This window comes from Triturus cristatus, chromosome 1_1, assembly GCF_964204655.1.
Source record: "Triturus cristatus chromosome 1_1, aTriCri1.1, whole genome shotgun sequence".
Taxonomy (NCBI): Eukaryota; Metazoa; Chordata; class Amphibia; order Caudata; family Salamandridae; genus Triturus; species Triturus cristatus.
Genome location: NC_140579.1, coordinates 22,065,030 through 22,080,655, shown reverse-complemented (window position 1 = coordinate 22,080,655; position 15,626 = coordinate 22,065,030). Strand labels below are relative to the sequence as shown.

The following is a 15,626-nucleotide window of genomic DNA, read 5'->3' as shown; positions in this document are numbered from 1 at the left end:
GGCTGGAGATTCCTCTTTATGGGAGCGCTGTATTTCTATTATTGTATATTTGATCACTGGTGGGGAAGAGAGGTGGAGGGAGAAGAGGAGTGGTCCAGACGTCCTCGCGCAGGCTCACGGTTGAGCCTGATTGCCTAGGTTGTGGCGGTGGGTGGGGGGCGGGGAAAGGAGGGGGAATGGGATCCTCAGAGGGGTGATAAAAGGGGGCTGGTTCAATAGTGTTTTTGTCACATTTATCACATTTGTCACATTAGATGCAAAGAGTGCGGGATCGGTGTGGTGCGATTGCTGTACAGCGATGTGGTGCCAGAATCTGGTTAATGTTATAAGCCGACATGGGCAGACTTAGAATCGCAACTATCAACATCTGTGGTCTCAATGACATCAAGAAAAGGCCGAGGGTAGCGGTTGGGTTACAAGCGTTTGTGGCAAATATTATTTGCCTCCAAGAGACACATATCGAAGGATCACAATTGCATGTATTAAAAACACTGGGGTATAGGGTGGTTAGTGCAACAACGCGGGGGCCAGGGTTCAGGGCGTTGCTATACTGGCTCAAGGAGGCGGGATCCAATGCACACAATCATGCTCTGATAAGTTTGGCCGGGGGGCGATTACTGAATGTCAATATAGTATGGGTACGAAACTGACACTGTGTACAGTATATGGATGTAATAGCGACGATCCTAGTGTACTTGATACTATCTCCAGTGAACTCGCTCATTGGCCTCTTCCACTTATTCTGTGCGGGGGCTATAATATTAACTTACCCAGTGATTGGTCTCCAGAGGCCTGATGGAGATACACTGCAGTAGATGATACGGAGTAACAGAGCTCTTCCAAGGTATACAGTGCTACTCAGTACATTTTATTAGATGGTACAGACTGACAGGCCTACCCAAAGGTGTAATGTACTAGTCAGTACACTGAATCAGATGGCACAGAGTGACAGAGCTATTAGAAGGTATACTGTACTAATCAGCGCACTGCATTAGATGGTGCAGAGTGACACATCTACTCCAAGGTATACAGTGCTAGTCGGTACACTGCAGTGGATGGTACAGCGTGACAGAGCTACTAGAAGGTATACTGTACTCATGAGTATTAGAAGGTACTGAGTGACAGAGCTATTAGAAGGTCTACTGTACTACTCATTACACTGCATTATAAGGTACAGCGACAGAGCTACTCCAAGTTATACTGTACTAGCGAGTCATTGTAGGTGCATGCACTAGGTCAGTGTAGGTGCATGAGCTGGGTCAGTGTAGATACATGTGTTAGGTCAGTGTAGGTGCATGCACTAGGTCAGTGTAGATGCATGCTCTAGGTCAGTGTAGGTGCATTCTCTAGGTCAGTGTAGCTGCATGCACTAGGTCAGTGTAGGTGCATGCGCTAGGTCAGTGTAGGTGCATTCTCTAGGTCAGTGTAGCTGCATGCACTAGGTCAGTGTAGATGCATGCTCTAGGTCAGTGTAGGTGCATTCTCTAGGTCAGTGTAGGTGCATGCACTAGGTCAGTGTAGATGCATGCTCTAGGTCAGTGTAGGTGCATTCTCTAGGTCAGTGTAGGTGCATGCGCTAGGTCAGTGTAGGTGCATGCTCTAGGTCACTGTAGATGCATGCGCTAGGTCAGTGTAGGCGCATGTGCTAGGTCAGTGTAGGTGCATGCTCTAGGTCAGTGTAGGTGCATGTGCTAGGTCAGTGTAGGTGCATGCTCTAGGTCAGTGTAGGTGCATGCGCTAGGTCAGTGTAGGTGCATGCGCTAGGTCAGTGTAGGTGCATGCTCTAGGTCACTGTAGATGCATGCTCTAGGTCACTGTAGGTGCATGCTCTAGGTCAGTGTAGGTGCATGCTCTAGGTCAGTGTAGGTGCATGCTCTAGGTCAGTGTAGGTTTATGCACCAGGTCAGTGTAGGTGCATGCGCTAGGTCAGTGTAGGTGCATGCGCTAGGTCAGTGTAGGTGCATGCTCTAGGTCACTGTAGGTGCATGCGCTAGGTCAGTGTAGGTTTATGCACTAGGTCAGTGTAGGTGCATGCGCTAGGTCAGTGTAGGTGCATGAGCTGGGTCTGTGTAGATGCATGCACTAGGTCCCTGTTGGTGCTAAAACTCTGGAAAATAGAATGTGTTATGTGATAAATACCAAATTCTGAGGTAATTCCCCTTTCAAAAGTCCCAGAATACTGCAGGAACTGAGTTGCTCGCAGTAGTCAAGCCCAGCAGTATCATTAATGTGAGGTGTGAAATAACTGCATCTGAATTTCCGATAAACTTAGTATGAATGTCCAAGGGGAAGAATGATTTAAACAAAGGAAATGTGGCAGCACGTATACAGAATGGAGATGAGTAGAAATCTAGAAAAATCTGGAAAAGACCAAGTTTAGAGACACAAATCAAGTAACTGTACCCTGACGTGAGTGAATGTTACCAATAAATGCCACACAATACCATACCATACCACACCAAACCATACCATACCATACCACACCATACCATAGCACACCACACCACACCATACCATTCCGCCATCCCATTCCATCCATTACCACCATACCAAACCATCCCATACCATTATACCATATGATATCATGATCTCACCCTATAGTACACCACACGATCATAACATTCCATACCATACCATCCCAGAATATTCTATACATACCATACTATTCCGTATCACACCACACCATACCATAGCATACCACACCACACCATACCATAGCCCACCATACCACACCACACCATACCATAGCACACCACACCATAGCACACCATATCATTTTCATGACCAGTAATATTCAGAGCTAATCATCGCAATGGTATTTACCTTTATAACTCTTCACCACCTCCTCTGGCCTCTGAATCTTCACATTATTACACCTGTAATAACACACACATCATCTTTGTATTAAAGAGCAATGACAGCTACAGGAACAGCTGATGAACATCACATAGGACCTGTATTTGAAATAAGATTCAGTATTTGGAGCAGCGCCTACGGACTAGAGCTCAGTGCGAGTTACTGTTCATAAACTACAGTCAAAGCTCTAACGATATCCAAAAGTACCTTTAACATCTTACGACAGGATGTGGGTGTTCTATGGCAGATGGCTCAGTGAGACCAGTGTGCTTTATATGATGCTATGGAGTGCCTCAGCATGGGTCTTCTAGGAGCGGCCGTTGGCTGAGTGAGGGGGGGCAGAGACAGGTTACATCTGCTCCTGGTGGGGTCTCGTGTACATACTTAATAAATACCTTCCTCCCTGAGGTCCACGTGAATTCCTGACAGCGCCCACAACACAACATTGTCACATCCAATCCCTGCCAGTGTAAACTGTGTTACCATCCCTCTACAACCAAGATGTAGGGTAGCTTAAGTGGGATATACAAGAAAGATTTGAACCCAGATGTTAGTAATGAAAAACTGGCTGCAAAACAAAAACTCCCATGTCTTACGGAACAGCAGATTATAGGCCGTAGGGGAAGGATCACAGAGGGAGAGTAAGGGAACAGGTTCGGGGGCTCAGTAAAGGGAAAGCAGCAGGCCCAGAGTGGATCACAGAGGGAGAGATAAGGGAACAGGTTCGGAGGCTCAGTAAAGGGAAAGCAGCAGGCCCAGAGGGGATCACAGAGGGAGAGATAAGGGAACAGATTAGGAGGCTCAGTAAAGGGAAAGCAGCAGGCCCAGACGGGATCACAGAGGGAGAGATAAGGGAACAGATTAGGAGGCTCAGTAAAGGGAAAGCAGCAGGCCCAGAGGGGATCCCATCTCAATCCTCTTTCTGTTTCTGGGTATCTTATTTTAATGAGATCTCTCCGGAAGGCTGTTAAATTCCACCTTCCTAATATGAGGCATCTGTAGTTATGATCCTTAAGCAGGGTAAAGACGCTAGGTTAGCAGATTCCTACAGACCTATATCTTAATTGAACTGTGATTACAAAATGATTCCAGGAATTTTGGCTAAGAGATTGTCAGATGTCCTTCAAAAGTTGATCCATTTCGATCAAAAGTGGTTTGTGCCTGGAAGGAAGCTGTATGAATTAATGCATTGACTTGTCGATGCGTATGAAATGGCCGAGGCCTCTAATCTCCTGTTGACAATGGCAAGAAGAAAAACGTATCCCACTGTTAATTAGGAAAAAAAATCGATGCTGATATGACAAATGATACATTCATTTATGTGACCAAGATCTTGTCCTTATTAACAGATTCACCCGTTGTGAACGCCACATCAACCCCGACACGCAAATACGTAGTCCGGCAAGCACTGAGACCGAGGCCCAAGGTTACTGATTGACAGGCCACAGGTGGGGTGGCACGTAGCCGGCAGACAAATGCATGGACGGGAAACCCGAGATCAATCTTACGGATTAGTGAACCAACACTACAATGGTTAAGGGAGATTGGCCCCAATAAAGCACGCATGGCTGGAGGGGGAACGCGTGCTCCAAAAACAGCATAAAGTCAATTGCCACATGAATTAGGAACATAGAGCCAATCAGATCGCAGCACACGCAGTGATCACGTGCTCCCCGTGCCAGACATCTGGACACTTTAACCACTGGCCGCATTTTGTCCATGGAAGGTCGAGGCCCAACTGGATTATCCATGAAAATGTATTTATGACTCTAGAGGCAGCAACTTATATTCCTCTCCCTACAAGGATCACCAGAAACATTTTATAGCCTATAATGAATTGTAAATAAGAATGATACAGATCGATTGTAAATTGAGACAGTACTCAGACCCTGTGCCTGTAACTGTTCTCCCGGCCGCTATGTTTAATTAAACAAACTGTTCCTGTTTTGCCAAAGGTTTTTCAAAGGTATTTCATGTTCAAGCAACACCGTGATATAGATGCTCTCCTTACAAGATGGAGGGAAGATCTGCCCCTCGGTATCTATGGAGGGTGAACACCATTAAGAAGCTGGTTCTTCCGAAGGTGATCGTCTTGTTTAACACTAAACCACTTCCTTTTACCAAAAAACTTTTGCAGAAATTGCAAGGGAGGGTCAGCAGGTTTATATGGGCATCCAGGGGAACCAGGATCTCATGAAAGAAGCTCCGGAGGAGACTGAAGCAACGGAGGGTCGGCAGCTTCATATGGGTATCCAGGGGAACCAGGATCTCATGAAAGAAGCGCCGGAGGAGACTGAAGCAAGGGAGGGTCGGCAGCTTTATATGGGCACCCAGGGGAGCCAGGAGATTATGAAAGAAGCTCCAGAGGAGACTGAAGCAAGGAAGGGTCGGCAGCTTTATATAGGCATCCAGGGGAGCCAGGATCTCATGAAAGAAGCCCCGGAGGAGACTGAAGCAACGGAGGGTCGGCAGCTTCATATGGGCATCCAGGGGAACCAGGATCTCATGAAAGAAGCGCCGGAGGAGACTGAAGCAAGGGAGGGTCGGCAGCTTTATATGGGCACCCAGGGGAGCCAGGAGATTATGAAAGAAGCTCCAGAGGAGACTGAAGCAAGGAAGGGTCGGCAGCTTTATATGGGCATCGAGGGGAGCCAGGATCTCATGAGAGAAGCTCCGGAGGAGACTGAAGCAAGGGAGGGTCGGCAGCTTCATATGGGCATCCAGGGGAGACAGGATATCATGAAAGGAGCTCCGGAGGAGACTGAAGCAAGGGAGGGTCGGCAGCTTTATATGGGCATCCAGGGGAGACAGGATATCATGAAAGGAGCTCCGGAGGAGACTGAAGCAAGGGAGGGTCGGCAGCTTCATATGGGCATCCAGGGGAGACAGGATATCATGAAAGGAGGAGACTGAAGCAAGGGAGGGTCAAGCAGCTTTATATGGGCATCCACTGGAGCCAGGATCTCATGAGAGAAGGAGGAGACTGAAGCAAGGGATGGTCGGCAGCTTTATATGGGCATCCAGGGGAGCCAGGATATCATGAAAGAAGCTCTGAAAGAGACTGAAGCAAGGGAGGGTCGGCAGCTTCATATGGGCATCGAGGGGAGCCAGGATCTCATGAAAGAAGCTCCGGAGGAGACTGAAGCAAGGGAGGGTCGGCAGCTTCATATGGGCATCCAGGGGAGACAGGATATCATGAAAGGAGCTCCGGAGGAGACTGAAGCAAGGGAGGGTCGGCAGCTTTATATGGGCATCCAGGGGAGCCAGGATCTTATGAAAGAAGCTCCGGAGGAGGCCGAAGTAAGGGAGGGTCAGCAGCTTTATATGGGCGTCCAGGGGAGCCAGGATCTCATGAGAGAAGCTCTGGAGGAGACTGAAGCAAGGGAGGGTCGGCAGCTCTATATGGGCATCGAGGGGAGCCAGGATCTCATGAAAGAAGCTCCGGAGGAGACTGAAGCAAGGGAGGGTCAGCAGCTTTATATGGGCAGCGAGGGGAGCCAGGATCTCATGAAAGAAGTACCGGAGGAGACTGAAGCAAGGGAGGGTCGGCAGCTTTATATGGGCATCCAGGGGAGCCAGGATCTCATGAAAGAAGCCCCGGAGGAGACTGAAGCAAGGGAGGGTCGGCAGCTTATATGGGCATCCAGGGGAGCCAGGATCTCATGAAAGAAGCCCCGGAGGAGACTGAAGCAAGGGAGGGTCGGCAGCTTATATGGGCGTCCAGGGGAGCCAGGATCTCATGAAAGGAGGAGGAGACTGAAGCAACGGAGGGTCGGCAGCTTTATATGGGCATCCACAGGAGCCAGGATCTCATGAAAGAAGCCCCGGAGGAGACTGAAGCAAGGGAGGGTCGGCAGCTTTATATGGGCATCCAGGGGAGCCAGGAGATTATGAAAGAAGCTCCGGAGGTGACTGAAGCAAGGGAGGGTCGGCAGCTTCATATGGGCATCGAGGGGAGCCAGGATCTCATGAGAGAAGGAGGAGACTGAAGCAAGGGAGGGTCAGCAGCTTTATATGGGCGTCCAGGAGAGCCAGGATCTCATGAAAGAAGCTCCGGAGGAGACTGAAGCAAGGGAGGGTCGGCAGCTTCATATGGGCATCCAGGGGAGACAGGATATCATGAAAGGAGCTCCGGAGGAGACTGAAGCAAGGGAGGGTCGGCAGCTTTATATGGGCATCCAGGGGAGCCAGGATCTCATGAAAGAAGCTAAGGAGGAGACTGAAGCAAGGGAGGGTCGGCAGCTTTATATGGGCGTCCAGGGGAGCCAGGATCTCATGAAAGAAGCTAAGGAGGAGACTGAAGCAAGGGAGGGTCGGCAGCTTTATATGGGCGTCCAGGGGAGCCAGGATCTCACGAAAGAAGGAGGAGACAGAAGCCAGGGAGGGTCGGCAGCTTTTTACGGGCGTCCAGGGGAGCCAGGAGATTATGAAAGAAGCTCCAGAGGAGACTGAAGCAAGGAAGGGTCGGCAGCTTTATTTGGGCTTCCAGGGGAACCAGGATCTCATGAAAGAAGTTCCGGAGGAGACTGAAGCAAGGGAGGGTCGGCAGCTTTATATGGGCGTCCAGGGGAGCCAGGATCTCATGAAAGGAGGAGGAGACTGAAGCAAGGGAGGGTCGGCAGCTTTATACGGGCATCCAGGGGAGCCAGGAGATTATGAAAGAAGCTCCGGAGGTGACTGAAGCAAGGGAGGGTCGGCAGCTTCATATGGGCATTCAGGGGAGCCAGGATCTTACAAAAGAAGCTCAGGAGGAGACTGAAGCAAGGGAGGGTCGGCAGCTTTATATGGGCGTCCAGGGGAGCCAGGATCTTACAAAAGAAGCTCCGGAGGAGACTGAAGCAAGGGAGGGTCAAGCAGCTTTATATGGGCGTCCAGGGGAGCCAGGATCTTACAAAAGAAGCTCAGGAGGAGACTGAAGCAAGGGAGGGTCGGCAGATTTATATGGGCATCCAGGGGAGCCAGGATCTCATGAAAGAAGCTCCGGAGGAGACTGAAGCAAGGGAGGGTCGGCAGCTTCATATGGGCATCCAGGGGAGCCAGGATCTTACAAAAGAAGCTCAGGAGGAGACTGAAGCAAGGGAGGGTCGGCAGCTTTATATGGGCGTCCAGGGGAGCCAGGATCTTACAAAAGAAGCTTCGGAGGAGACCGAAGCAAGGGAGGGTTCGCAGCTTTATATGGGCATCGAGGGGAGCCAGGAGCGCACGAAAGAAGCCCCGGAGGAGACTGAAGCAAGGGAGGGTCGGCAGCTTTATATGGGCGTCCAGGGGAGCCAGGATCTTACAAAAGAAGCTCCGGAGGTGACTGAAGCAAGGGAGGGTCGGCAGCTTCATATGGGCATCCAGGGGAGCCAGGATCTTACAAAAGAAGCTCAGGAGGAGACTGAAGCAAGGGAGGGTCGGCAGCTTTATATGGGCGTCCAGGGGAGCCAGGATCTTACAAAAGAAGCTCCGGAGGAGACTGAAGCAAGGGAGGGTCAAGCAGCTTTATATGGGCGTCCAGGGGAGCCAGGATCTTACAAAAGAAGCTCAGGAGGAGACTGAAGCAAGGGAGGGTCGGCAGATTTATATGGGCATCCAGGGGAGCCAGGATCTCATGAAAGAAGCTCCGGAGGAGACTGAAGCAAGGGAGGGTCGGCAGCTTCATATGGGCATCCAGGGGAGCCAGGATCTTACAAAAGAAGCTCAGGAGGAGACTGAAGCAAGGGAGGGTCGGCAGCTTTATATGGGCGTCCAGGGGAGCCAGGATCTTACAAAAGAAGCTTCGGAGGAGACCGAAGCAAGGGAGGGTTGGCAGCTTTATATGGGCATCGAGGGGAGCCAGGAGCGCACGAAAGAAGCCCCGGAGGAGACTGAAGCAAGGGAGGGTCGGCAGCTTTATATGGGCGTCCAGGGGAGCCAGGATCTTACAAAAGAAGCTCAGGAGGAGACTGAAGCAAGGGAGGGTCGGCAGCTTTATATGGGCATCCAGGGGAACCAGGATCTCATGAAAGAAGCGCCGGAGGAGACTGAAGCAAGGGAGGGTCGGCAGCTTTATATGGGCATCCAGGGGAGCCAGGAGATTATGAAAGAAGCTCCGGAGGAGACTGAAGCAAGGGAGGGTCGGCAGCTTTATATGGGCATCCAGGGGAGCCAGGAGATTATGAAAGAAGCTCCAGAGGAGACTGAAGCAAGGGGGGGTCGGCAGCTTTATATGGGCGTCCAGGGGAGCCAGGATCTCATGAAAGAAGTTCCGGAGGAGACTGAAGCAAGGCAGGGTCAGCAGCTTTATATCAGTAGATCAAAGATGGCGTCCCTTTGTGATATGGCAAAGAAAATTATAACATCCTATTACTACACCTCTATTTTGCTAATAAATGGGCAGTTCTCCTTCCTACAAAAGGGCAAAACTATAAGAAATATTCAGCAAACACATACGTTAGACACTCCAGGTAGAGGCGTCTTGCTCACAGCTTACTTAGCTGGAAGGTGATATGAGTAACTTTTTCTCCATATAAAGTATCCATATCAAATTTGTGTCCTTTTCTTACAACATCCTGAGGATTCTAAAGGTACCCAAGGTTTGTGTATTCCCCTGGAGGGGACGCAGAAATTAGCCAAAATACAGTTAAATTTTGAGGGAAAAATAGGAAAAACGTACTGGAAGATGAAAGCGTCAGTTTTTTCCCTGCAAATGGTATCAACAAATGGTGTATGGTGCTGATATCACCATCTTCCCAGCTTTCAGGGACTGACAGACTTTTGTCAGAAAACCAAATTTATTTACAAAGTTTTGGCATTTTACTGGGACATAGCCCATTTTTGCTATTTTTTGTGCTTTCAACCTCCTTTCAGTTATTGGTACAAATGGGTATGAAAGCAATAATGATCCTGGAGAGCTATACATTTCTGAAAAGTAGACAAAACTCTGAGTTCAGTAAGGGGTCATTTGTGTAGATTCCTCAAGGTTTTCTTATAGAACCTAACAGTTAAAAATAGGGAAAACTGAAAATGAATTGAAAATTCAGCCATTTGTGCCAACGTTGTCACCGGTAACTTCTTTTAAGTATGACAGATTTTGTAAAGCAATATACAGTTACATCCACAGGACCCTTCTGGTTGTGGGGATATATAGGACTTGTAGGATCACCAAGAACCCAGAGCCAGTAACTGAGCTGCGCCTTAAGATGGTTTTTCATTGTGCACCGGGTGTACAGCAAATATAAAGAGTGAAAAATAGGTATCGAGGAAAACTATGTATTTCCGAAATGGGAACAACAAAAGGGTATTTTGAAGCAGTGGTTATTTGCACAAGTCCATATATCTGGGTACCTATACCAGCAAGTGAATTAGAGGGCTGAAAATTATACTTTTTTACACACTGTCCTACATTTGGAAGGGATAAATGCATAGAAAGTCAATTGGCAAAAACACTTCTTTTACTATTCTATGTTTCCCGAAGTCTCCCAGCAAAAATGGTGCCTCACTTGTGTGGGTAGGCCTAGTGCCAGCGACAGGAAACGTCCCGAAACACAACATGGACACACCATATTTTTACAGTGAAAACTGACCCTTTCTTTGTGAAGTGCATAGCTGTAGATTCTGAACCCAAGCTCTGCCGGCACCTAGGGAAACCTAGCCAACCTATACATTTTTGAAAACTAGACACCCAGTGGAATCCAGGATGGGGTGACTAGTGTCGCTTTTACCAGGTTCTCTTACCCAGAATTCCTTGCCAACCTCAAACTTTATAAAACAAACACATTTTCTTCACGTTTCTGTGATGGAAAGTTCTGGAATTTGCGTGGATCCACAAAATTCCACACACCCTGCATTCCCCAAAGTCTTCAGATAAAAAAGATACCTCACTTGTATGGGTAGGCCTGGTGCCCGTGACAGGAAACGGCGCAAAACACCACATTTTTACAGTGAAAACCTACCCTTTTTTTGCAAAGTGCCTAGCTGTAGACTTTGAACTCCTAGCTCTACTGGCACCCATGTAAACCTAGCAAACCTATAACATTTTGAAAATTAGACATCCAGGGGAATCCAGGATGGGGTGACTTGTGTGGCTTCCACCAGGTTCTCTTCCCAGAATCCCTTGCAAACCTAGGTGAGGTATCATTATTTGCTCGGGAGAACAAGGAGAATGTTGGGTGGTAGGACATTTGTGCCGGCATGGTGATCCCACGCAAAAAATTACAGAGAAAGTGATCATTTTTACTTACATTTGAGGTTTGCAGGGGATTCTGGGTAAGAAAACATTGAGGGATCTACGCATGCCATATCTCATTGGACTCCCCGAGTTGTCTAGTTTTCAGAAATGTGTGGGTTTGGTAGGTTCCCCTAGATGGCCTCGATCCCAGGGGCAAAAAATCCCCGGTGCCCCCTCCCTGCAAAACCAGGTCTTTTTATGATGGGTAATTTTGAAGTCTCCACAATATGTTTTTGGCCCATGGGTACTTGACCCACCCACACGAGTGAGGTATCATTTTTATCGGGAGACCTGGGGGAGCGCTGAGTGTCAGGAAACTTGTGTCAGTCCTGTGATCCTAGAACTTTCTTACACAGACATTTGAGAACATTTTGATTTTTTTCAGCAAAATTTGAGGTTTGCAGGGGATTCTGGCTAGGGAAACATTGGGGGATCCACGCAAGCCATACCTCCCTGGACTCTCCCGGGTCTCTATTTTTCAGAAATGTGTGGGTTTGGTAGGTTACCCTAGATGGCCTCTTTTGGTATTATACTGACCGATCACCACCAGTCAGTCATAAAATGCTTCTTGCTTATTTTCCACTCCACTAGGAAATTCACAAGACAAATATTCATACATTGGCCCTTTTAATTGTATTGCACTACACATGTAATCACTTCCCTCGTTTCACCTGGGTGATCAGTTTCCATTCTGAACTGGTCTACTTTTATATGTTGTTATTTGCACTTCCCTTTCTACTACTCAGGAGACTCCGCTCTCCTTGCGGTGTACTAATGTTTACTTTTCCGCACACTACTATTTTTCCCTCAGCATGGTCGAATATACATACAATTTTATATATATTTTAAATAGATTCTGACAAGATCTGCTCTGCATCTCTCGGACTACTTTTGGACATTGTCCTTACTACAGGGCGCTCAGGTATTCTATTTTCTTATTAAATCTCACTACTAAAGTTTCTTCTATCCTTGCATGCAAAATGGAACACTAAACATGCATATTTCTTCGTATCTTATAGAGAACAATGCATGCAAAATCTAGTTTGTCGCTTGTATTATAATATTTACTGGGATTCTCAATGGCCCCCTTCCTTGGGTTCTCATCTTTCATTCAACATCGCCGATCATGGGTAACACTTTTTATGGCTTTGGGTGAGCCGACGCTACAATGCATTTTTACACAATATCCTCATTGCGTTGTGACCCGCATATATAATCTCATGTCACTATTTTCCTTTGCCTCATCACTGCTATTTGAAGTTTTGACACGTAAGAATTTTACGTAAAAGATTTCATGAGAGATGATGTTCCATTCCAATGTATGTATTTTTTCTGCAGCCTTGACAAAGCCCAATGGACGAAACACGTGTCAGCTGCTTGTGCTCGTATAGACCAGATATTGGCCGTTCCTGCTTATATATAAATCGAACATTGTGGAAACCACAAATGGAATAAAATAACTTCACAAAAAAGAACAAAAAATTTGATGGACTTCATATTACGACTACTTTATTTATTAAATGGACTTTCTACGTGTGCTCTAGTACTTTTTATTTTGTATAATTGTTGCCAAGGACATTGTCCTAAGCAGGGGAACACCCTAGGTGGCAGGGTGTCTGCCGTCCCATGGTAGCACCTCTACCCCACATGAAGATATATGTGTATGATCTAACATCCCTAACAATTATGTCTTAGTTTATGCACAACTCTGAATTGAGGAAAGCCTGGGGGGACTTTTCCAGAATGGGCTTGCTTTTTCTGTATGTTCAGGGTACTTTTCGTACGACTTCAGTTAAGCTTTAAAGATACAAATATGTTTTGTGAGGACAGCAGCTCATTTCTGTAGCAATTATTTCAGGACTCAAAAGAGTTTGCTGAAAACTTGCAGGGATTTATGAAAATTTATGAGAGTTTCCTGATGACGCAGGGGAGGTTTCTGAGGACTTCAGATGTTTTTTGAGAATGTAAAGTGATTTTATGAGGATCCGAAAGTTTCCTAACACTTTGTGTGAGCTCATTAGTGCATTTACACACAGCAGCATTGAGACCTGCTCCTTACACACTGACAGGAGGATAATAAACCAACCTTACCTGCTTAGGGTGCTTCTGACATCCTGCAAAAGAGAGAAACAAACACAGTGAAATCAGCTTCCAGAGGAGATGTTAAAGTTATGGCAGTATTTTTAGGAGTGAAACACTGAACTATCTATGGTTAGAAAACAGTGACTGGGGTCACATGACACAGCACCTTCTGGGGTATCGCATAACTAAGCACAGAATGAGGGATTCTGAATGAGGTCACAAGATATAACAGAAACTGATATTCTGAATGGTAATGACATAGCACAGAGTCATTCTGAATGGAGTCACAAAACACAGCACATTCTGATATTCTGAATGAGGTCACTTGGCACATTGTATGAGGTTCTCAACAGGGTCACAAGCATGGGCATCATTTAGGGATTACCAGGGGTCGCAGCTGTGACTCCAGGCTTGCCCCTTGTGACCCCTGGCACTGCTTGCGTGACCTCTGGCTTCAGAGGTACCAAATGAGTACCAAGAACACACAGGCAGGTTATCCTGAAGGGAGTCGTGCTCCGCCTTTGTTTTCAGCCAATTTTATATTACACTAATAGTGAACAATAGATCACTATTCACTGTTAGTGTAATAAAAAATGGGGCACGAGGATCTAGAATGAGAACTTCTGTAGCAGATGTCTTAAATAAAAAAAATGCTTTTAAATGTATGTAGGGTACGTGCTTGGGGATCGGAGTGTGGTTGTCTGTGAGTGTGTTTGTACGTGTGAGCATGTGTGTGTGTAAGTAACAGTGAGTGTCAGTGACAGGTAGTGTGTGAGAGCCACTAAAAGGGACTGAGTGAGAATAAGTGAGGATGAGTGTCAGTGAGTATGAGGGAGTCAGAATGTGCAACAATAAGAGTGCACTAGTGAAAATGTATGAGTGAGTAAGAGTTGGAGTGAGTGTGAGTGTGAATGAAGGAGAGAGAATGAGTGATACAGAGTGTGTGAGAATGACACGAGTAAGAGCAAGTGAGTATGAGTAAGTATGTTGGAGTCAGAGTAAGAATGAGTGAGAGTGAGGTAGACTGAGTGAGAATGAATGAATGAGTGTGGTTGAGTAAATGTGAGTGAGAATATGATGTAATGCTTGCTAGTCTGCCATTGGCCCTTACATACTGAAGGTCATTTGTGGCTTATAGAGGGACCCATAGAAAACTTCTACTGCTGGAATACTGGAGGCAACTGGAGGCATGAACAGGCACCAGTGAAAACTACTGCTACTGGCACACTGGAGGCAACTGGAGGCATGAACAGGCAACTGTGAAAACCACTGCTACTGGCACACTGGAGGCAGTTGTTGGCATGGACAGGGACCTGTGAAAACCACTGCTACTGGCACACTGGAGGCAATTGTAGGCATGGACAGGCACCTGTCAAAACCACTGCTACTGGCACACTGGAGGCAATTGTCGGCATGGGCAGGCACCTGTGAAAACTACTGCCACTGGCACACTGGAGGCAATTGTTGGCATGGACCGGCACCTGTGAAAACTACTGCTACTGCCACACTGGAGGCAACTGGAGGCATGAACAGGCAACTGTGAAAACCACTGCTACTGGCAGACTGGAGGCAATGTTTGGCATAGGGGTAACTGTGGCAAGATACTGGCACTAGCTCATTGGAGATGCTTCTTGGCATAAGGGAGGAAAACCATGAAATACGGGGGCAACAATCACAAAATTCTAGTCCTGATGTACTAGATGTAATTCCACCCAGGTGCGATTTCACCATGGGGGCATTGCCCCCCTGTATTTGCTGCCCTCCTGGACCCTAGTATGCATTTAGACAGTTTATATTCCCGGTGCTTAAATTACAGGGGTGGGCAGGCTGCACATTGCAAGCAGCAGACTTTCAATTTATGAGTGGGCGGGGGCGTGGAATTGAAGGGTGTCGAGAGCTAAACAACAGATGAGTGAAAAATAAAATCACAACGGGAAGTCAGACGAGTGAGGCACAAAAATATACATTTTCTGATTGGTAAAATGTAGACTACATCACTTAAGTGAACCATGCAACCCCGGAGACGATCGAAGAAGGCCAAGCGGAACTAAAACGGTAATACAGTACGACTTCAGGATGATAAAATTTCAGGATAATAAGCAAGCGTCCCATAGCCGTATGTTGGTTCGTTACAGTAACACTTCAGGATGATAACATTTCAGAATAATAAGCAAGCGTCCCGTGGGCGTATGTTGGTTCATTACAGTAGGACTTCAGGATGATAAATATTTAATAATAAGCAAGCGTCCTGTGGTCGTACATTGGCTAATTTTCAATGAAATTACTGTCTAAAATTATGGGGAGAAAATCCAGAAACATTTGAAGCAGGGGTCTGCAACAAGGTAGCTCACTGACAACCTATCAGTAGCTCGTAGCCTGAACCCACTTTTGTAGCCTGTCATAGCAGTTTTGTTTATTTTCTGGCCTTTTGGTCTCTTATCCATTCCGGCCCGCTTTCGCACACACCAACTGCTCCCATTGGCTACTAAGCTTCGCT

At 47.1% G+C, this 15,626-nt stretch overlaps 1 protein-coding gene across 1 annotated transcript in view; it reads right to left on the bottom strand.

The window, feature by feature from the left end:
* Positions 1-15,626, bottom strand: part of LOC146869185 (E3 ubiquitin-protein ligase TRIM39-like) — an 84,971-nt gene that overhangs the window by 14,018 nt on the left and 55,327 nt on the right. The window contains exons 4-5 of the mRNA XM_085643044.1: positions 13,139-13,161; positions 2,824-2,876 (exon numbers count right to left, since the gene is read on the bottom strand). Of these exons, the coding sequence (XP_085499170.1) occupies positions 2,824-2,876; positions 13,139-13,161 (76 nt within the window). The remainder of the gene's footprint in view (positions 1-2,823; positions 2,877-13,138; positions 13,162-15,626) is intronic.